The sequence below is a fragment of the Pelobates fuscus genome, chromosome 5, assembly GCF_036172605.1.
Source record: "Pelobates fuscus isolate aPelFus1 chromosome 5, aPelFus1.pri, whole genome shotgun sequence".
Classification (NCBI taxonomy): Eukaryota; Metazoa; Chordata; class Amphibia; order Anura; family Pelobatidae; genus Pelobates; species Pelobates fuscus.
The window spans coordinates 219084426-219109352 of NC_086321.1; the positions used below are offsets into that span (position 1 = coordinate 219084426).

The 24927-nt window shown below is 38.1% G+C and overlaps 1 protein-coding gene across 1 annotated transcript in view; it reads right to left on the minus strand.

Annotated features, from left to right (window-relative positions):
• Positions 1-24229, minus strand: part of LOC134612760 (annexin A1-like) — a 62892-nt gene extending 38663 nt beyond the window's left edge. The window contains exons 1-7 of the mRNA XM_063457197.1: positions 24159-24229; positions 19309-19390; positions 18614-18707; positions 7033-7127; positions 4345-4458; positions 2253-2343; positions 301-380 (exon numbers count right to left, since the gene is read on the minus strand). Of these exons, the coding sequence (XP_063313267.1) occupies positions 301-380; positions 2253-2343; positions 4345-4458; positions 7033-7127; positions 18614-18707; positions 19309-19386 (552 nt within the window). The 5' untranslated portion in view covers positions 19387-19390; positions 24159-24229. The remainder of the gene's footprint in view (positions 1-300; positions 381-2252; positions 2344-4344; positions 4459-7032; positions 7128-18613; positions 18708-19308; positions 19391-24158) is intronic.
• Positions 24230-24927: the final 698 nt, after the last annotated feature.

Sequence of the window (24927 nt, forward strand, 5' to 3'; positions counted from 1 at the left end):
ACATAAAAAATATATGAAAAAATATTGGAGTTAAAGGGGAGCTATCATCCCCCAGGATTTTTAATATTAGGTTTACATATCTCTGAATTTAACAAACATGTATGTATGAGACGTGAAAAATAAAATAAAGCATAGAAATCCACATCTCTTAATCCTGCAGCTGGGTGCCTCCATTTTGCTCCCTGTCAATCAAGTAAAAAGTAACAGTTCCTCTTTCATGTGTTACATAAACATTTAATCAGTTCTCCTGAAAAAAAAAGTTAACATCTATAATCACTGCTATATAATAGGTGGAGGTACCTTAAGCAAAACAAGCAAGACCGTTTGGAAATCTCCAGATGTATCTCCCATAATGTCTTTCTCCAGATCAGTTTTATATTCTGATAAATAATGAAAAGGAAAACAATTGAGAAAATTGATTTATTCAACGCATTTACTTTATTCGTTTACAAATTCACTAACTATGAGGAATAGATTAACACAACAGAAAAAGATCTACAGAAAATAATATGACCAAAACCATAACAAAACGATAAATGGCAATGCATAAAACAATATCACATAATATAAGCTATATGAATTACAGTAAGAGGCTTCTGCAAACTACAGCAAATAGAGACAAGGTAAATTGAAAGAAACAATGTTTGTATTCCTCCTGGTTTGCAATGTTTGCCCTGGCTTTGCCTTCTCTGAACTGGATTATGAGATCATTCTTTAATCTGTAATATAAATTTAAATGAAAATGGTGCTTTTCATGAAAAAAAAAAAAAAGATAACACGAGTAATAAATGATTTTCAGTTTTATTACAATGGTGTAAATTCCAGATGGAGCAAAAACATATTTTGGTTATTTCTTGGATAATGTGCTGATAAATGCAGCAAATCAATGTAGGCCTTTCCATGGCAGTCCCTTTCAATAGTAGCAGCCATCTTTTGCAGTTGTTGTCATTAGTCATTAACCCCTTAAGGACACATGACGTGTGGCATGTCATGATTCCCTTTTATTTCAGAAGTTTGGTCCTTAAGGGGTTAATTCAGTCCCTCTGCTCTTACTAACATACAGAGAAAGGTGCTAGGGAAAGAGGCACAGCAAGGTTCACCCAGCATGCAAGTACCAGAAGGGGAGCAAAATTAATGAAATCAGAAATTAAACGAATTTGCAACCCAGGAGGGCGATCCCTAAACAGACCAAGATAAATATGCCCCAACACAGTCCTAAGACAAGCAGAAATTCTAATCACTAACCCTTGTACCTATTTATGTATAACAATGGACACAATCATTCAGTTCCTGTCACAGCAACGTTCTAATACAGTCATAGAATCTTAAAATGTAATTTTGCTGATTAATCAAAATCTATCAATCTATCTATCTATCTATCTACCTACCATCTCTTTGTATTTATGATCTGACTTTATTCAAAGCTAGTTTCCCTCATTGCCCCCACTGTCTATTTTATATTTATTTCATTTATTGCAATTCTTTCCCACCAATCACAATCCCCTGTCCTTCAAAAAAACATACTGTCTTCTTTGATTCTTCTATTTTCATTTCACGCACATATAACAAATATTTCTCTCTCGCCATCCTCTGTTTCTGTCTTTCTGCAAACCCATGCTAATCTGTCCCTGTACAACCCATTATATTTTACATTTCTTATTCAATTTGCAAATCTCTTTCTGTCTTCACTTCACTATATTAATTTTTTCATTCTACTACCAATCTCACCTTCAAAAACCATGTTTCCCTTCTTCTCCATCTGTTTCCTCCTGTTTTGCCTATTCTCCTTTTTTTCTAAATATCTTAAACACTATTTATTTAAAATCACGTTTCCATTTGGCCTTTGACACACCCCTTTGCCATCCCATCTTGGTTAAAATTATTTGTTTATATTGTTTTCTTTACTTCCCCAGGTCTATGCTTCCACCTTATATTTATGTTTATTTACTAGTTGCCACCTTTATTTATTCTGGTTCTATGCAATTTGGTCTGCCTATTGTTTCTTGTTTACTGATATGCCTTTAATTTTATGTAGCTGAGTTCTGCTATAGCAAGTCAAATATTTTTTTAACAATACCCAAACAGACCTGAATTGGACAATGTAGGTAGGTTGCAATAGGAGACGTTGCAACTGATTTGGTAAATAACCAACAGTGGCTTTTCTCAAGATTTGATATTTAATCTAACTTTTAACTAGCTGGTCATTAATCAGACCTTGATGAACAGACCACATATGTGTGTTGAAATACTACCTTCATGGTAAACCTTCTTAATTTGTTTTATTTCTTGATTGTTTCTTGAAACAATAATTTCAATAATAGTTTCTTCATCTGTTCCAAGTCCCTGATTGAAAAAAAGGAGCAGCAAAAACAATCAGTAAATCAGCATTCCCATCGGTCTGTGTTAACTAGTCCACTGACTAGTTAACTGAGAAATATTTATGATAACTACATCCCAAACTGGAAGTTAAGCAAACATAGATTGTGGAGTGAATTTTAATGCAACACCAACTCATCTATTCTGGTAAAAATGCCTGGTTTAAACAAGACTAATACGATCTGTATTTCAAATATGTCCATTTGCTTATTTTAAACTCAACTGCCTAAGTCACATTTGCCCAATATTTTCAAACTTACTGACCTGTAGATTTACACCCTTGCCTCACAGCAGTAAACTAAAATAATTACACTTGTTCCATACATGTTTACAAACCCTACTATACACATGTGGAAGTATTAGGTTGTGAGGTGGTACTATTTCACTGATGGAAGGCTGAGAAGCTAGGCAGCTCCTGAAACTGAAAGAGGTGTAGGCATATTAATGTTTGGAAAACAGTGGGTGAACAGTGGCAAGCCTTACCCAGTGTGTACATTTAACCCCTTAAGGACACATGACATGTGTGACATGTCATGATTCCCTTTTATTCCAGAAGTTTGGTCCTTAAGGGGTTAAACTATACAGGAGAACCAAATTATATGCACAAGCGACAAAAAATAACGTCACTTAAAATACAGCCTTCTAGGTAAAGAGTAGAGTCTCCTAGGTAAAACCAGCTCCATCCATGCAAAATACTATACATACAGGGCTGTTACAGTGGCTACTATGCCCAGTTAATGCTACCATGCTGACATTCCACCATAAAGGGTATTTGTTCCATCAGGAAGCTGTTCCTTATTGGGGATACTTACTGGAAAGTAGAGAGAGGCTGTGTATTCTTGGAGATAAAAACTAGCTAAGGTAAGCTAAATGAAAAGGAAGTTTTCTCGAAGAAAATACTTTTTACAGCACAAGGAAGGGGAAAAGTGTTATGAGCATATATAACTATTACAAGTTTTTAGAAAGAAATATATGTCTTAAACCGTGTACTTTCTCTTTAAGAGATTTTGCAAATGTTCAATTTGTTAGAAATGGAACGTATTGATTATCATATAAGGTTTCTTTAATAAATGTCCTCTTACCCATATTCAGGACATAATTTTGTCCTATGTTAATATAATAAGTCAGGGAATTTCCCATGTCATGTCAGAACTTTAGTTTTAGTCTAAACATTGATAAGATGTCTAGGTCATGGCAATAGACTGATTAAGATGTTCCCATGTGAAATGACCAAGTTATGGCCTCGTATCTTTGCCAAGCTAAGGTAGGTCCTAACATGATCTAATTTAAAATCTATGGTATAAATATGTGTACGTGTTAATATTCGACACAGAGGAGAAAGGTTTGGATGCAGAGACGTTGCTCTATTTTATCATGACTGAGAGGTTGACTTGTTCAAGAGAGTATGTTATTCTATTTTATTGATATTGCAAGCATATACTTTACTCTTATAAGCTCTGCTATACATTATTGTAATGGATTATTAAGTTTTATGTGTCTATATTTATATTTTTATTTCATAAAATATTTAAAAGACAAAACGTTATTGCTTCTAATAAATCCCTATTTTATTTTATTTTGTCTATTATTTATATATTTTAAATAGAGGAACTCTTACTTACTATATCATATTATGGCTAAGATATCTGTATGGCTAGATAAAGTCTATGCTTTAAGATGTTATAGTGGTAAATATGGGAACCAGCAGCAGTTACAAAAGGGCTGACACAGTGCAGCTATAGGAGTATATTAATAGTTTGTTATGTACTGTCCTAAATAGCCAAGTATACAGAGTTGGTGTTGCTTAAAAGATTAGTCAATGGGTAGACTACCATCTTAATTTAGAGGGTAATCAAAACAACTTCCATTTTTTACTTCAACTTCAATGTTAGGGTGTTGATTTGCACAGTAACATCTAAATGATCTCTCCCTTGTATTGGAATCTTACATGTATTTGTTTTTTTTTACCTTCATTGCATTTTTCAAAGAATCTGCATCAAACTGAGCTGGAGTTTTTAACAAAGCAAGAATTATGTCTCTGAGTGGGCCAGAGAGGACTTTCTTCAGTGCTTCATCCAAAGACTGTAAATCAGAATTATTGAAATTGTGAGATTCAGAATAGTAAAAATAATGCAGTCTGTCAAAATGCCTTGAAAAATACAAAGTCTTATATTATACAAATGATCATAAGGATACAATAGAAAAATACATGAAATCCTGTTGTTCTGTCCTCACATTTTATAGAGATCAATGCATTAAGATTGTTAGACCAACCAATATGACAGAGAGACACATGAAGCAACGTGTACAGAACAAATTATATCATTAAAACTTTCATGAGTTTCTTTAGCTCGATGTTGGGAAACACAGATCTTGTATCCAACGAAAAAATTGTGGTGATTGTGGTGGAGTTGGAAAAGGTATCTAATTAAGATATTTTTTTCAACTCGACTATTTCAGCTACATTTTGTAAGACAGTTTGCACACTGACAAACATATTTGCGGTTATGCTGGGGTTGCTGTTTCTAACTATTGACGTTATTTTCACAAAAACATAAGTATTCAATACTTACTCATGAAAATGGACAAATAGGGATATAGACATGCAAACAACTTTAGCTTAATGAAGCAGTTTTTGTGTAATTCTCTGTAATTTAGTGTAAACTGCTCAATTCTCATTTAGTCATTTAGGAGTAAAATCACTGCCCACACAGCCCTAGTCCCCTGACTGTGAATGCACTTGCTTTAGAAGTTTGTATCCAATGCTATGTAAATTGAACTTTAATCACACACAGGAGGCTCTTGCAGGCTCTAGAAGGTTATGAACAGTGCAGACGATAGGAAGTTATAAATTAAACAGAATATGCAATAAAGGAAGTTTAAACATTAGAGTTTAGAAAGGTTGTGCAGCTCACATGTAGGAAGGCTTGAATAGGACTGTGTAAAAAAAAAGTGATTTAACTCCTAAATGGCAGAAGATTGAACAGTGTGATTGCAGGGGCATGATATATACTTGAAAACTGCTTCATTAAGCTTAAGGTTTTTTGGTCCTTATAATGTGCCTTTAAAATTTCAAAAATTAAACGGTTGTGCTTTTAATGGGAATGAACTTTATCAGTGCACGCTGTTATCTTAGAGTGGATTCGGTGGAACATGAGTACCTTCTTAAAAATATATTTTTTTGGGGGGGGGGATTATTTTTTGTTGCACATTTTCTGAATTTTTGACAGAGAAGAAGGAACAGATTATAGTTACAATAAACGTTGAATATAAAAGTTTTATATTTTATGGAAATTCGTACACCCGGGATTTCTCATGAATATCATTCTCTGAATATAGTTTGCTATATAGAAATATTTAGCCTATGTATTTTCTAGAGGTAAAATAATTTTGTATATATCTTTACCCACTTGCACAGGCCATTGAATGGAGGAACTGCAAATAGACATACCTCAAACAGATTGGAGAACCATTTTTATAACAGCACACAAATCCACTTCATCAACTGCAGCTCAAGAAAGCAACTATAAGCGCATCACCCGCTGGCATTACACCCCAGCCAAACTTCAAAAAATACATAAGCTAACACAACAGACATGCTGGAGATGCAAACACGAGTTAGCGCATCATGCCCACATTTGGTGGCTCTGTCCACAAATAGCAACATTTTGGAAGAGGATACAGGTCATAACACAGCTGATACTTGCTACTACCGTTCCGCTTACACCGCAACATTACTTATTCTCCTTAGCCCCTCCAGGTATGGGTAAAAACAAAGCCTCGCTGTTCAATTACTTAGTAATGGCGGCGTCACAACTTATCCCTATTTACTGGAAGCAGACGCAGATCCCCTCTATCAGAGAGTGGATTAGTAAAGTAGACGAGGTCAGACAAATGGAAGAAATAACCTATGCGCAAACTAAAAATTATCAAACCTTTACAAAAATTTGGAAGCCATGGCTGCACTTCCTTGCAACTAAAGGCATCGATTACTCAAAGCCCCAACCTGCCTAAGTTTCCTCCTTCCTCCCCTCTCTCCCCCCATCCCCCCCCCACGTAACTCATGCTATTTACCATCCTAATGCCCACTTTAAATACATTCTCATGTCATTCTCCTAGCTCAGTAAGGCTACACACACATTTAATGTAATGCTTGAATTTACCCAATGTTTTTGTCCAAACGATTTAATTGATTTACTCATTTAATCCCTGCCATAACTGGCAACACTGCAACAACTGCGCCGCTCCTCTTCGTTAGGATATTTCCTGTTAATTCTATATAGTTGAATTTTGAATATTGTTTTAGATTATGGTTTCTATCTGACCAACGTGTTTAATAACTGAGTAACTACCTTGCCATGACAGTTTATTGATAAGCCTACTCACTTACTCTGTTTTAAAACTCATTTACTGTGTCCCCCACTGTATTGCATTCATTCTCTGAAAATTTATATTGTGAAACTCAAGCACTGTGTTTTCTACTGTATTGTACTCAATTGATGAAAATGCATTCTGTGACACAATTTACTGCTATATATTTCAATTGCAAAATAAAAACTTAAATATAAAAAAAAAATAAAAAAAATGTGTAATAAAAATTCAGCATTAGTCATGTAATCGCATTTAATCTAGATATAAAAAAAATTGCTTGATTACCTTTCCTGTTTTTTCTTGGTAAGCAGCTTTAATAGCCTGGCGTTGCTCATTTGTTCGTTTAGTCAAAATATAAATAATTGTTCCAACATCTACCTCTAGAAATCACAAAAACAAGTCAAAGTTTTAGTTTTTATATTGCAGGACTTTTCAATAATACATCATTCTTTAATGACGATACTCATATGCAGGTTATTTTATACAAAAAAATGTTAATACCCAGGCCGGGACTAAGCAAAAGGCAATCTATTGAGGTTTCTCTGAGCTTTTCCCTGTTCTCAGCATATGTTGCAATGCATTTATTTAGGTCTCCATAATTGAAAAGGGTAATCTAGATGAGGAACCAGAGCCCACCCTGCGGTGATTGAAATGAATATACTGCCCAGACTACTATACCTGTTGCACACAATCCCACTATCGCTACCGACGGCTTTCTTCGCCTTCCTGAAAGCAGCATTCCTGACCTACGTAAAAATTCTAGTCCTCCACCACAAATCCTCAATTAGCTCATACTAGCAAGAAATTAACTATAAATTACTTACATTCTGGTACAGAACCCCAGACCTTCTCCACAAAATATTCCCCAACACCCCAGTGACATGCTAAATAATGTGAGACGGACGTCGGAACGGTGAAACACATCTGCTGGGAATGTGCCAGAATCCAACCATTCTGGAACCAAATCATCTCTCGCATTAAAGACGTCCTGGGATACACAACACAACTAGCAATGGAAAACGTACTTCTCCACCATACACAAGAACCACTCTCCAAATACAAACGGTTATCCTCCGACATTTCCTAGACGCAGCCAAGGCGTTAATACCTACCCTTTGGAAACAAATACAACCTCCCACAGTTGAACAATGGCTTAGATATCAGATCTGCAGAAGAAACACATGCGACTCTGATGGATACACTCATGAAACATGTAGACAAATGGCAAGCCTGGATAATGTACATGGCAGAGCGGAGCTTGGGTGCGCAGCTGGCGGGGAATGGGACTGAGGGAGAGTACCCAACCCCCTCCCCCCCATACCATACCTCTCAGCGCACCCCACCCTACCTCCTCACACCCAACTTCTTACACATACAGTTGCAAGAAAAAGTATGTGAATCCTTTGGAATGATATGGATTTCTGCACAAATTGGTCATAAAATGTGATCTGATCATCATCAAGTCTCAACAATAGACAATCACAGTCTGCTTAAACTAATAACACACAAATAATGAAATGTTGCCATGTTTTTATTGAACACACGAAGTAAACATTCACAGTGCAGGTGGAAAAAGTATGTGAACCCTTGGATTTATTAACTGGTTGAACCTCCTTTGGCAGCAATAACTTCAACAACACGTTTCCTGTAGTTGCAGATCAGACGTGCACAACGGTCAGGAGTAATTCTTGACCATTCCTCTTTACAGAACTGTTTCAGTTCAGCAATATTCTTGGGATGTCTGGTGTGAATCTTGAGGTCATGCCACAGCATCTCAATCGGGTTGAGGTCAGGACTCTGACTGGGCCACTTCAGAAGGCGTATTTTCTTCTGTTTAAGTCATTCTGTTGTTGATTTACTTCTATGCTTTGGGTCATTGTCCTGTTGCAACACCCATCTTCTGTTGAGCTTCAGCTATTAGACAGATGGCCTTAAAGGTACACCCCAGGCACCCAGACCATTGGAGTGGTCTGGGTGCCAACTCCCACTACTCTTAACCCTGCAAGTGTAATTATTGCAGTTTTTCATAAACTGCAATAATTACCTTGCAGGGCTAACTCCACCTCTAGTGGCTGTCTACTAGACAGCCACTAGAGGGCACTTCCTGGTCCCTAGCACAGGAAACCTGTGGAAAGGTTCCTAGCACAGGAAACCTGTGAAAATATTTTTCAATGCTTTCCTATGGGGAGACGTAATGCGCATGCGCGGCATTGCCGCGCATGCGTATTAGGTCTCCTTGGCCGGTGGGCGGGATCAGTCTTGCCCACCGGCCGACGCAATGGACAGGAGGAGCGTCGCGGAGGAGGAGACAGCGACAAGGGACATCGCCGCTGCCTCAGGTAAGTGACTGAAGTGGTTTTCACCCCTTCAGTAACCGGGGATTGGGGGGTGGGAGGGAGAGGGACCCTCCAGTGCCAGGAAAACAGATCATTTTCCTGGCACTGGAGTTTCCCTTTAAGTTCTCCTGCAAAATGTCTTGATAAACTTGGGAATTCATTTTTCCTTCGATGATAGCAATTCGCCCAGGCCCTGACGCAGCAAAGCAACCCCAAACCATGATGCCCCCACCACCATACTTCACAGTTGGGATGAGGTTTTGATTTTGGTGTGCTGTGCCTCTTTTTCGCCACACATAATGTGTGTTTCTTCCAAACAACTCAACTTTGGTTTCATCTGCCCACAGACTATTTTGCCAGTACTGCTGTGGAACATCCAGGTGCTCTTTTGCAAACTGTAAACGTGCAGCAATGTTTTGTTTGGACAGCAGTGGCTTCCTCTGTGGTATCCTCCCATGAAATCCATTCTTGTTTAGTGTTTTACGTATTGTAGATTCTCTAACAGGGATGTTAGCAATTGCCAGTGACTTTTGTAAGTCTTTAGCTGACACTCTAGGATTCTTCTTCACCTCATTGAGCAGTCTGCGCTGTGCTCTTGCAGTCATCTTTACAGGACGGCCACTCCTAGGGAGAGTAGCAGCAGTGCTGAACTTTCTCCATGTATAGACAATTTGTCTTACCGTGGACTGATGAACAGCAAGGCTTTTGGAGATAGTTTTATAACCCTTTCCAGCTCCAATCTCATCTCATTGATTGGACTCTAGTTGGCTGACATCTCACTCCAATTAGCTTTTGGAGATATCATTAGTCTAGGGGTTCACATACTTTTTCCACCTGCACTGTGAATGTTTACATGGTGTGTTCAATAAAAACATGGCAACATTTCATTCTTTGTGTGTTATTAGTTTAAGCAGACTGTGATTGTCTATTGTTATGACTTAGATGATAATCAGATCACATTTTATGACCAATTTGTGCAGAAATCCATATCATTCCAAAGGGTTCACATACTTTTTCTTGCAACTGTACACTTTTCACAAACATCAGCAAACTGCCATAATGCAAAATACACCCTTGTCCCCCGCATAACCTCATAGTAAGGCCAGAAAAGATGCTGACAACGGGACACCCACCCCTAGTATACACACTACTTGAGGGGACAGCAGACGAGAACGGACATACCTACAGCTAACCGCAACACATAAGACAACCTCTTTAGAATACGAATGCACCTCCCCAACAGGGACACACGTACCCTTTGACAGGAGTACGCCCCACACCATGAGGACAATACGAGACAATAGGAAGACGAATAGACTATACACTTTATGCACACACTCTCTCCAACACACATACAACACACAAGCACAAACTCGATTAGTCATACGGATACCACCACACACACGAGTTGTGGTTGACACAGCTAACAAACGCACTCACACAACAGAGCTGGGCAGAAAACCCCATGAGAAACAACAACATGTTCATAATGGGTTACCCTGTCTATCAATCTAGATAAGCGGCATAACAGACAAACTGGGAATGAGATATAACAGACCTAAGTATCTGCCTCAGACACCAACAAAATCTTGACAGCAATCGACCACATAGGCGACCAACACATCTCACGACATGCATGCTCACTTACTCTAGAAAAGAGTCATTACGGAAAACTTAATACACTTGAATGACGACCATGACCACACAAACATAATAGGAGCACTCCACAAAACCACCAACCACCTACTGCCAGTTAATATAACCATTGTGAGAGGTAATACACCCAATCTGAACAAAGCGTAACATAACCTGAAGGACCTGCGAGTTCTATATGAACGATTTTAATGTACCAATCATAGCAATCTGCTCAGAGACCTACGTGTCTCACTACCTGTTGGCTTAAATGTCTCATATGCATGCATTGTGGAATTACAAGATATAAACAACAACAGTAAACATTATACCTCGTCACACTATGACAGACAAGTACACAAACCGATAACAATCACATTTACATAATTCATTGAGGACACTTTATCCCTCATAAAGCCACCGCTCACACAAAGACGAATACTTGTTATTACTAAAGGTTTATGAAATACAAGCGGACCTGCGGACCTGCAAGTCCAATGCATACTAAGAATAACTATCAACAGTTCCTTACATTCTTGGAGGCCTGCACGCCTCATTGTTTGTTTGAATTACTCAATTGTTCTATGTTAATGCTGTCGTGAAAAAATAACAAACAAACAAACAATAAAAACCATATTTACCTAAAACTTACAATGAAATGTTAAAGGAACTTAGCATGTATAGCTTGGAGGAAAGACGAGACGGGTGGATATGATAGAAACATTTAAATACATAAAGGGAATCAACACAGTAAAGGAGGAGACAATATTTCAAAGAAGAAAAACTACCACAACAAGAGGACATAGTCTTAAATTAGAGGGGCAAAGGTTTAAAAATAATATCCGGAAGTATTACTTTACTGAGAGGGTAGTTGAAGCATGGAATCGCCTTCCAACTGAAGTGGTAGAGGTTAACACAGTAAAAGAGTTTAAGCATGCGTGGGATAGGCATAAGGCTATCCTAACTATAAGATAAGGTCAGGGACTAATACAAGTATTGGGCAGGCTAGATAGGCCAAATGGTTCTTATCTGCCGTCACATTCTATATTTCTATGACAGGTACACAAATAAAATGCTAAATAAGCATTAGATTTTGCAAAAGAGATGGTTAAAAAACAAATTGCAATTTGTGAGTGCATGAGTGAATGAGTGCAAGAACAAGAATATTGGTTACATTGTGTAATAGAACAAGGTAATTAAGAAACCTTGTTTATGTAAGTAAGTATAAGGTATGAAAAAGGTTATAAGGCTGACTGGGTTGACTGGATTTGTGCATGTAAACAGAGGGCACAGTCAGCCTCAACAAAGTAAGATTGTGTTGTAGATCATTAAATTATTATGAAATTAGATCATTGTCTGAGAGAGGAAAAGAAATCCGTTTTTCAAAGATTAAACTTCAAATGAGCAAATATCCAGATAAATAACTTTGAGATACTCCAACTGAAGATGGAGTAGAAAGGATATGGTACAAAATAAGTAGCTATTGAAAGAGTGGCATTAAAAGTAGTGATGTCGCGAACATAAAATTTTCCGTTCGCAAACGGCAAACGTGAATTTCTGCAAATGTTCGCGAACGGGCGAACCGGGCGAACCGGGCGAACCGGGCGAACCGCCATAGACTTCAATGGGCAGGCAAATTTTAAAACCCACAGGGACTCTTTCTGGCCACAATAGTGATGGAAAAAAAAATAAAAAAGGGTCCCCCCTCCCTGAGCGGGTGGGGGCCCTAAAGTAAAAAAAGGGGGGAGGACAATAGGTGGATGAGGGCGGTGGGTGAGGGCACTAAATACAAACTGGGGGGGAACCTATTGTCCTCCCCCTGGCCCCCACCCCTGAGCGGTGGGTGGGGGCCCTAAACAATAATAAGGGAGGGGGACCTATTGTTCTCCCCCCTGGCCCCCACCCCTGAGCGGTGGGTGGGGGCCCTAAATACAAATGGGGGGGACCTATTGTCCTCCCCCCTGGCCCCCACCCCTGAGTGGTGGGTGGGGGCCCTAAACAAGAATAAGGGGGTGACCTAATGTACTTCCCCCTGGCCCCCACCCCTGAGCGGTGGGTGGGGGCACTAAATACAAACTGGGGGGGAGACCTATTGTCCTCCCCCCTTGCCCCCACCCCTGAGCGGTGGGTGGGGGCCCTAAATTAATTTTAACCCCCCTCCCCCCAGGTGACTAGGGGTCCCCAAACCCCTGGTCACCCCCTCCTCCAAAAAATAAACTCCTACCTACCCCCCTCACCCTAAAAATAATGAGGGGGGACTGTTAACTAAATACCTGTAAAAATAAATAAAAATAAACTTACCATTCAATGTTTTCTTTCTTCTAAAATCTTCTTTTTTCAGCCCCAAAAAAGGCCAAATAAATATCCATAATAACCGACGCAATTAAAAAAAAAAAAAAAAAAAAAAAAGTGTGCAAAAAAAAAAAATACACCCGGCAAGGGCTCCACCAATCAGAGTGCTCTGTGTCATTTTACACAGCGTGGGAAAGTTCTTTGGAATTGTCCCATGCTGTGTAATTTAACTCATAACTCTCTGATTGGTGGATTAAGTGACCAATCAGAGAGTTATGAGTCAAATTATACTGTGTGGGAAAATTCCAAAGAACTTTCCCACGCTGTGTAAAATGACACAGAGCACTCTGATTGGTGTATTTCAAACCAACCAATCAGAGTGCTGTGACAGGTAAATGGAGACACTTACCTGTCAGTCTCTTAATTTACCTGTCAGAGCATTCTGATTGGATGGCTTAAACCCACCAATCAGAGTGCTCTGAGCCTATTTGCAGGGCGTGGCAAGGCTTTATAAGCCTTCCCCTGCCCTGCAGAGCTCAGTCTGCGTGGAGCCCTCGCCGGGTGAAGATGGATTTTTTTTTTTGTGCTCGTTTTTTTTTTTTTTTTTTAATTGCGTCGGTTATTATGGATTTTTATTTGGTCATTTTTGGGGCTGAAAAAAGAAGATTTAAGAAGAAAGAAAACTTTGAATGGTAAGTTTATTTTTATTTATTTTTACAGGTATTTAGTTAACAGTCCCCCCCTCATTATTTTTAGGGTGAGGGGGGTAGGTAGGAGTTTTTTTTATGGGGAGGGGGTGACTAGGGTTTTTTGGACCCCTAGTCACCTGGGGGAGGGGGGTTAAATATGTATTTAGGGCCCCCACCCGCCACTCAGGGGTGGGGGCCAGGGGGGGAGGACATTAGGCCCCCCCTCCAATTTGTATTTAGGGCCCCCACCCACTGCTCAGGGGTGGGGGCCAGGGGGTAGGACATTAGGTCTCCCCCCCTTATTTTTGTTTAGGGCCCCCACCCACCGCTCAGGGGTGGGGGCCAGGGGGAGGACATTAGGTCCCCCCAATTTGTATTTAGGGCCCCCACCCACCGCTCAGGGGTGGGGGTCAGAGGGGAGGAACATTAGGTCCCCCCCGCTTATTTTTGCTTAGGGCCTCCACCCACTGCTCAGGGGTGGGGGCGAGGGGGAGGACATTAGGTCCCCCCCCCAATTTGTGTTTAGGGCCCCCACCCACCGCTCAAGGGTGGGGGCCAGGGGGTAGGACATTAGGTCCTCCCCCTTATTCTTGTTTAGGGCCCCCACCCACCACTCAGGGGTGGGGGCCGGGGGGAGGACATTAGGTCCCCCCCCCAATTTTTATTTAGGGCCCCCACCCACCGCTCAGGGGTGGGAGCCAGTGGGGAGGACAATAGGTCCTCCCACCTTTTTTTACTTTAGGGTCCCCACCCGCCGCTCAGGGGTGGGGGCAGTGGGGAGGACAATAGGTCTTTCCCCCCTTTTTTTACTTTAGGGCCCCCACTCGCTCAGGGAGGGGGGACCCTTTTTTCTTTTTTTTGTTTTTTTTAACAGTGAGCAGCCACAGGCTGCTCACTGTTTAATAGACATGCCCCTACTTGTGGTATAGCGAGTAGGGGCATAATTGACTAATACTAAGTAATCTTTACTTAGTATTAGCAAATTTGGCTGAAAGACCAATTTAGGATAATGTATAATAAACACAGGTTACTGGCTATGGGGGATAGTGTATAATAAACACAGGTTACTGGCTATTGGGGGATAATGTACAATAAACACAGGTTACTGGCTATGGGGGGATAATGTATAATAAACACAAACACAAACACAAAAAAAAAAGAATGCAGCTTCAGAATTAATCTAAATTGTATGCTGTCTAGGAGGTGGGAGGGTCTGGGAGGGAGGGTCTGCTGCTGATTGGTTGGAATGTGTCTGCTGACTGTGAGGTAGAGGGTCAAAGTTTACTCAATGATGACGAATAGGGGGCGGACTGAACATCGCATATGTTCGCCGTCCATGGCGAACGCGAACAAGCTATGTTCGCCGGGAACTATTCGCCATCGAACCGTTCAGGACATCACTAATTAAAAGTAAAATGAGAAACGGGAAAGAGCAATATTAAGATGGCCTAGATTATTTCAGCCAATTAAGTGCCGACCATACGTTTTTACATTTTTTTTTTCATTTTAAAAATACTTTACATAGAGTGCCAGACTAGTATTCAATATACACAGTGTGTTTTTTTTTATTTCCTTCCTTGTTTTCCTCTGTAGCTGCCACAACAAGCTGCAAACTGATTATGAAAGTTAACTCTGTCAGTCACAGTTTTTTTGTGATCAACATTTATTATTTATATAACAAAGGCTAGAAAGTGTCATATCACAGTGTAATAAGCGTTCCACAAAAAGCCTACCAGTTTTCTTTAAACCAGCTATATTACGGGAGGTATGGGTAGAGTACCGAAGTGAAAGCTTTTTAAAACTTTAACTTGTAAAAAAACAAACTAAAGCAAGTGTATCTATTACTGAGCATATTTATTTTTTAAAACCAACATACAATAAAATCCTTGTTAAACCTAGTCACATTTAAAGTGCCATTCCATAGATAAAGTATGACAAAATTATGCAAAACAATTGATAAAAATAAAAGGATACTTACCTGTCAGGATTTGCAGCTTCCTACAGTGAGTTCTGCCCGAAACCATGAAAAAGCTGAGGCCTGTCAGTGAATCTTAGCCTTCCATTGTTTATCATCCACACAACAAATGTTTATATGGCGTGTAGTTCTATTCATTGGAAAATGAATGAGGCTGCTGCCCATGCAGATGACAACTAAACCAAAGCTGCTATCAGTGTAGGTCCATGCAGATGACAACTAAACCAAAGCTGCTATCAGTGTATGTCCATCTTGTGAACGGTGCTATGATGTGACCTCATATACACTAAGAGATCCTTCATAAAAAACAAAAATCCTGCTGATTTTGAACATTTGCCCACTTTCAAAGAAATGACCAGTCTATTATTTTAATGATAGGTGTATTTTAACAGTAAGAGACAGAATTACAAAAAAAAACCCAGAAAAACGCAGGTTAAAAAAGTAAAACATTGATTTTCATGTCAATGAGTGAAATAAGAATTTGACCCCTTTGACTTAAGTGCCTTTTTTTAGATGGAGATGTCCATCGGATAGTTTCCAAATTATAGGTGGAACGCATGTGTGTTCCATTTAGTCCACAATTCGAAATATAACTTACATATTCATAAAAAATATAGAAGAAAAAAACATATAAAATCATTTCAAAATAGGTCGAAAGAGGAGTGCTTATGGCGAAACTCATTTTGGACTGAACACTTTATTGATTTTTAAGTACATTGATCAGATTGTTTTTTTTATTTGTACCAATAAATATGTCTATCTACTAACACCCTCAAGTTTCCTGCCTTTACCTGCTGACAACTATTTGGGCTTTAACCCCTTAAGGACCACACTTCTGGAATAAAAGTTCCCATGTCATGTGTCCTTAAGGGTTTAAAGACACAGAAGAGAGCTGTGGATCTCTCTTAAGGATCCAAAGGCACTATACACAAGAGCCAGGTGACCTATTGGCTCTCTCCTTGTGAGTTGGAAATGTTTCACCCATATTTCCTTTTGTTGCATATACCATTTGCACTATTGTTTTATTTTGCATCTTTTACAGATTTGTATTTGCTATTTTATCATCTTCACCCATCTCCAATTTTATTATTCAGGTATACCAGAGCTCCACTTGTATTTTTCTTGTGTGTTTGATTTCATTGTGGGGGTTAAGGGGATCCCTCACATAAGTGTTGAGCCACTTTTTATCCATTGCATGTTGTGTATTCTTTGTTTTCCACTCTATGTCTTACCTAGGAAACCCATCTGCTGATATTAGTACTGATATTCACAGAGAGTTTCCTAAGGGTTAGTGGTAGGGTTAGAATTTGGGTTACATCATGATTAGAGTTAGTGTTGTGGTAGGGTTATGCTTAGATTTAAATTTTTCTGTAGGGTTAGAGGTAGTATAGGATTAGTATAAATATAATGCTGAGTTTGGGTTATTGCTCTGAGGGCTATGAATAGTGTATATATATATATATATATATATATATATATATATATATATATATATATATATATATATATATATATTTATTTATTTATTTTTTAATTCTTTATTTTTCTTTGTGCAAGGAATGACAAAACTTTTTTCAATGCCACAAAAGCATAGTTGAAAGATATAAACAGTAGTTGTACATGCATGGCAAAAGGGTATCGGCACATTTTTAAATGTTAAAGTATAAACAGGCTATTCTGGTAGCAATGCCTATCTAGGTAAACTGAGAAACATTGGACTATGCAGTAGTTTAGGCACGCAGGTAATAGTTAAGTCGTGAGGTCGTAGCAGAGATTACAATGGTAAGTATCAGTAGTATACATATTAGTAAACTGGGCTCAGGCTAAAACAAAGCTATCAATCTTATGCAGGTAACTAACTTATTGGGTGTATTGAATCCTACGTTTAAGGTGAGTTAGGTGAGGGTATGTAAGATTAACTTCCTAAGCTATAACCAGGCTAAGCTACAGATCATATTAAAACATAAGTATAAGTACTAGCTTAAATGCTTCATCTGGTTGGCTCACGAGAGTCTCATAGCATGGAGCTAGCTGCCGCAAAGCTCAGTGTCTCATAGTGCTCAGGTAAATGCAGCTTGATGGCCCCATTCAGCGGTCAGACGATTCCTGTGTCTATTCTCTGTGCGGCTCGTTCTGGTCGGTCTGCGATGGGGGCTTGACGGGTGAGCCAAGGGCAATGGTAGAGTTGGTGCCGCTGTAGAGTTCTGTCTCTCTTTCGTCTCGGAGGGGCTCTCCGCATTTGTCTTTCGCTGGCATGAGGCTGGAGCTCGTGGATCTTTGTTTGTGGGGTTGCTTTTTCGTTGGTTGGCGGTTTCCGGCGCCGCTGTGTGGTGAGCAGGCTTGGTGGTCCTGCTGTGGTGTATGTGAGGCCAAGTGTCGGCGTCTGAGGGATCCATCGCCCTTTCCCGCCACCTTGCCTCCCGGCTCTGTCTCTGACTGGAGGTCGCCCCAGGAGCCCTTGGTGTGTTTCTGCACAGGTGTCGCCGTGTAGACGGCCGGATCCAGTGTATATATATTTAATACATATATATTATATAAAAGGGATAGTGTAGGGTTAAGAGCAAGGCTAGATTAGATTTATGGTTAGTGTATGCATAGGTTTAAGTGTGTGGCTGGTGTAGCTTTAGGAGGGGATTGGTTTTGGGTTAGCGTTAATAAACAGAAATGTATTTAGATCATAGACATATTAGGCATTTAACAATCAGTACTGGTATGTGTTTTGATTTAGTTGCACTAGATGTGTAAAAAATATTATAAGCAAAAATGTGAAATAATTCGTTTTTTCACATTTTTAAGAGTTGTATTCACACTTTATGATGTGTTGGGTAGACATATAATATAATATAATATAATATAATATATGATATAATATGTAAAGGAGTACTTAAAGAGATAGTCTTAAATTATCGTTGAACAAACACAAAATACAGTTAATAACTTACCTTTGGTATTGATGGCTTTTTCAAATGCAATGACATCTTGAGAAGCATCACATTTTGGACGAGGTTTAAATCCCGAACCACCCTGCGCTGATTCCTATAATGACAATTAATGAAAATAGTGGGATATTATTATGGTCAGGTCAACAAATGAAAGGACTTTTTTTTGCACATAAAACGCACAGATTTTTGCATAAATAGTCTTGCTTATTCCACGGATGCCAAATATAAACTTGACAAAAGGAGGATTCTGGAGTTGTAAGGTGTGACATCATATTTTCCATCAACTTCCATTAATACGGCTTTTCGCACACAGCATTGATAGAAAATTGTACAGACACAGACTGGTTTCTACAACTCCATTAGCACCAATGGCATCCTGTCTGTTATTAATGTCATCAGAACTGATGCAAACACATCTAGAGATAATATACATTCTCATTATCACCTGGAAGCACAGTCAACTCCAGATACTGCAGCCCTTTGGTAAACATCCCAGTGAGAAAGTCCAAACCTAGATAACATTAGATTTACTAGCCACCAGCATATTTACAAACCCATATAGAGCTTGTCAAAGGCACTGACGTTTTGAATTAATATAGTTTCATACCTATCATCTTCATATGAACAGTGGCAGTTTAATTTGGGTCCTCAGGAATTAGGTTATTTTCTATATACATAAATAGAGTTTTACTTACATTTGAGGTAACATGCTTTTGCTGGCTAGACTGTAGTATTTGTTGAATTACAGAGCTGGTTTGCTGTTCCATTGCCATTTTTCTAAAATTACAAGTGAAATTGATCAGTTATTACATATGTTTGTTGCCTTTAGATAATCTAGTATAAATCATGAGAATTACAAAGTTTATAGCAACTAGACTTCCACCAAATCGATTTGTATGAAAACACTTTTTTGTTCAGGTGGTCCAGATTTTGTCCAAGTGACATCTAGGTTCAGACAAATTTTGACCCGACATTCATTTTGGAAAAAGTCCTGTATGTTGGAAGCCCACCAGGAAGCTGTCTGTTAGTTTGGAACGCTTGATACCAGGCTGACATGCCTCTTCAGTTGGCTGGCCCAGGTAGCCCATTACTAAAGATACTGCAGACCATACAACTAAATAGCAATGCTTAAATATAACTGGGCCTTAGATAGTTTATGGTTTAGATATAATGGCAAAGAACTCAAAACCACTCCTTTTTCTTGGCATACAGGCAATGAAAATATACACACAAAAACATTAGAAATGAACACGTACAGGAATTAAACAAAAGAAAAGATACTGCAGACCATACAAATGGGTCCATAATCATCTTTCTATTTTCAAAGATGTTTCCACATAACTGCCCCATTTTTACACACGCATGGTAACAAACCCTTTGATTCAAGACTTCCCATCTGCATTCTACATCCCTCTGATTTTTCAAAATTATGTTTATTGTATTAACATTTTGGCCCTTAAAATTATTAAAGTGATGAATAAATAAAGTGTTTTTACTTTGTCAAATGTACTTATTTATTCCAGTAGGTATGCAATATTTTTCCATATAAATGCGTACAATATTTATAGATGAACAAATGCTTTCTTTGAACATGTTCAGTCATGTAATGAGGAGGAATAAAAATTCCTTCTGCTGCAGGCATTGTTTGTAAAGCTCATTTTCTATCTTTTTTGGCACTAAGGATAAAACTTGAATCCATTGCAACATATAACCAGGGCCAGATTAAGAGCCCGTTGGGCCTGGTGCTAACAATTATGATAGGTCTAATTACATAATCTTATCGACATGAAACACGTTATGTACCTGGCGGAGGTGGTACTGATGGGAAACGCACAGGATATAGCTATCAGAAAACCCTATGCTACTCTCTCGCTTTCATCTTTCAAGTAAATTCGTACCCGTTAACAGCAGTATCTGGTGAAGCAGGATTAGGTCCCCCCCTCAATATGTCATTTAAAAAAAAAAAAAAATGAATGTGTTTATGCCATGGATTTGGAAACATATTTTTCAAATAAGTATTAAATTATTATAAGCCAAAGAAGAGATATTTGTGTTGAAGAATTAGACTTTTCAGTTTATAATTGTGTTGCTTACCTATAAAATTCTCAATATTTATGCCTCAATCTACTTGTTCTCAAAGAATCAAAATTAAAACAAGATATCATGCCCCACCCAACTTGGGTCCTCTTTGTATTCACAATGCCCAGCATATGCTTCTCCTATTTGTCAGATAATATTAACAGGCATATACTGTCTACATATATTTTTACTTTTAATAGAATGCACTTTCTCTATGTTCCCTTTGTGCACCATTGAGTAATACATTGTCATGTTATTTACAATAATTACTGTTTTATTTTTTTTCACACGGTCTGAAAATTAAAATGCTTTGTTATGCTTCTTCTCTTGGGTAACACCCATGGGATAGGTTTTTGGATTTATTTGTACATCCTTTAAAATATTAGTTAAAAAGCATGGGTGTGAGTAATTTCATTGTCTGAATAACTGGTATATATATATATTTATAATTTCCAAAGATGGTCAGCACTCAGATGGCTTACTTTCTGTTAAAACTTAGCTTTGATATGTAGACATTGTGAAATGATGCAATATTAAAATTGTGCAACACACAGGTTATTTCACCTAAAGCATTTTCTTGTATTGCCTAATAGTTCCTTGTATGTGTCCTGATACATGAATGACTAATAAATGAGGGATTGTTTGGAAATAATGAAGTTCTGCCAGTTTTGTGTTTCTTTCATTAGTTGTGTACATACAAATTCTTAATGATCTGCAGTGAAAAACAATATTATGGCTTTTCAGTCATAGTCCAAGTTTAAGAATAAGATTTTTAAGAACATACAACATCTTATGCTGGACCAAAAGAATGCTGTACTATGTCTATTTTTAATTGTTACATAGCAACCATTTTATGAGATAATTTCCATACTATGGATATTTTCAACTCTTTTTAAATGTAAAGGAATACCATAGTGTTAGGAATAAAAAACATGCATTCCTGACACTATAATTGTAAAATTGCTTAGTTTTCTGTCACCCTCTAAATCCATTTGTTAAAAAGGTGTTTTAATTACTTTATTTCCAGCACCGTGCTGATCCTAATTTGGCTAGATCCACCTTAATGGCTGAGATCATCAAATTTGTCGATTTCAGCCAATCCAATGCTTTCCCTTAGGAAAGCATTGCATCGGAAGGCTATTGCACATGTGCATAAAAATGCAGCGCCAGTCAGCATTTCCTTATAGCAATGCATCAAATTAATGTTTCTAGGCAGTAATATAAACACTGCCTTTTCTCTGAAAAGCAGTGTTTACATTAAAAAGCCTGCATTTAGATGTAGTTGTTCTGGTGACTAAAGTGTCCCTTTTAGCTAGCAAAGTTGGAAAAATAGATGAACAGGAACATTTCTCCAATTCAGCCACACCGGCTTAAAGGAACGATATAGTATAAGGAATACAAATGAATTCCTTAAACAATTGCTGGAGTGGCTATTTAAATGGCTGGTGGCTCTGTGGAGATTATAGGTAATTCTACTCACCTTTTTTCCCATGTCATGCCAATCTCACTGCTTCCATGGCTGAGATCTTCAATCTTGATGATCTCAGCCAAACCAATGCTTTCCCATAGGAAAGTATTAGGAGGCTATTGTGCATGTGCAGCAAAACACCATGCTGTGCCAATCAGCGTCTCCTTGTCGAAATGCATTGAATCAATACATCTTTATGGGGAGCATTCAGCATCTGCATACAGAGCATGGAGATGCTGAACAGCAGTGCTGCAAACTGTGCAGCACTGGACTATGAAGCACATTGTCTGCCTGTCTGAGTGACTACCACTAGAGATATTACTAGCCATCAGTGCAAACACTGCATTTTCGTTTCTATTTGAAAAGGCAGTGTTTACAGTACCAGCACTTCAGGGACAGACTATAGACACTAGAAGCACTACATTAAGCTGTACCGGTTCTGATGGCTATAATGTCCCTTTAGGTTTTGCAATTAGATTTTCAATTCACTGCAGTTCACTTGGGAATGGATACACCTTTGCAAGACAATCCAAGCACCATAATATTACACTCAAATACATTAATAACATCATGCCAGTCTAAATGTTTCAAACCAGGGCAATATGCACCAATATACCCATTATTATTATTAGCATTTTCGTGGTACCAACATATTCATCAGCATCTTACAATGAGAAAAAAAATATATTTATACATAAGGCAGGCTATACTAAAACAAGCATACATTCAATGAGGATAGTGGCTATATTTTTTGTAAAAGGAAAACTATATATTGCCAGGAAAACAAACTTGACAAACTAAAACCCCCTTCTGTCACTTACCTCAGTTCAGCGCCGATGTCCCTCGGCACTGGCTTGGGTCCGCCTTTGCTCCTACCCTGCCATTAGCTGGTCGGGGAGACCTAATGCGCATTAGGATTTCACCGTAGGAAAGCATTATATAATTCTTTGCTATGGGGTTTTGGGTGATGCTGGACATCCCCATGCAAAGTGTGAGGGCGTCTAGCACCAAAAGTCTCCTAACAGCCCGGAAATCCCTCTATTCTTCTACTCTTAAAACTGCATTAATTATCTTTGCAGGGTTAAGAGACCTGGGACACTGCACCCAGACCATTTTTAAATGAGCTGAAGTGTCGTGCCCAAGGACCCCTACTTATGTGGTGATTTGAACCTGTGTTTTCCATAGCTGCATTACCACTGCTGTATCCACAACAATATACTTATTGTTTGTAATGAAACATATGCTGGATATTGCAAACCGATCAACTTCACTAAAGACCACTGTGCGCACCCTACAGGGATTATTATTATAGTTGCTATGCCATCATGTTCTTCATAATTAAGTGCAAACTGTGAAAAGGACACAATGTGTAAAAGGATTTAGAGTCATGATTGTAAACATGTAATGATCTTAATAAACTGGCATGTCTTTTAAACTTTCACCTAGTGTCTTGAGTGCTTGGATCCATTTGTCTAAATATCAGAAAAGTTATTTCATTCTGCTAAAATAATACATATGTTTTTTCTCCTTTAGTAATGTGTAGATTTCTAAATGCCCCATTCTTTCATCAGACATAACTATCTCTGTAATTATCACAGTATTAAAAATAATATACATTATAAATGCTCACTTTGCCAAATAACTATTATGTTAAAATGAAATTATATTTAATTTTATTGTGTGTTTATTCAATAGAATTCCCCACTGATACAATACCATAATGCATAATTTTAGATGCACACTGTTTTTCAAAAACTTGGGTTGAAAATGGTATTAATTTCAATAATAAAAAAAGAATTTAAGATAATTGTTTGAAAAACTTATAAAGACTGCATTAAGTATTCATTAAGATTTAATTTTGCATCTCTCTATAGATTGCAGTTATGTTTAAATTAGCAATTATCATAAATATTTTTTAATTGAAATAGATTCAGAAGTAATATAATATGTTTTAAAATCTTTAAACATGCAGCAATTCACTCAATGGGTAAAACATACCTCTTGTCTGATGATCACCTTCTTTCTGATATGCCAAGCTAAACACCTTTGCATTTTATACTTGTTAGGAGCCACACCTATGATGTAAAAATGCTTTAGGAACCGACTGACAGATCACTCATAAAAGCTTAAAGTATAAATCCCATCCTGAAAAATATCTTTCAAATGTAAAATAATGTTAGAATGCATTTAGAGTTTAACTAATATTAACAAAGATGCTAATTTTGTTTTCTCGTTTATGCTTATATTTCATATTTTTAAAAGTATAAATTTTAATTCTTAAAAAAAAGATTATTCTAGATTGCTATAGTATATACTGGTATTGTAACATTATCTCTATAAGATGTAGTTACTGTAAGATACTTTTTTAGTTTGCCTTCAACCCAAGTCGGAAAGTGTACACCATGCAAATGGATTTTTCACCCAAATTTGAGACCTATTAGGGGCCAGTCAGACAGTGAAGCATCATAACTTTTAGAAGAAGTGTGATCAAATAAAGAAGATAATTACATGAACAATTAATATATATTGCAGTTAATGTAAAATACATTTATTTGAAGGCCTTGTAAAAGTCCATATGATGAAGCATTGGAAGCATGAATAGGGAAATCAGCATTATGTGAGAGAATACATTAAGGTTAGGCCACTCATGGGCCAGTCATCAGGGAAGAGTGCATTAATTAGTAATCATTGAGGTCTTGCAGTCATTGACTCAAATTTAGAGTTTAATATCCTTGTTTGTCTGCAATAATATTTTATTACTTGTTTC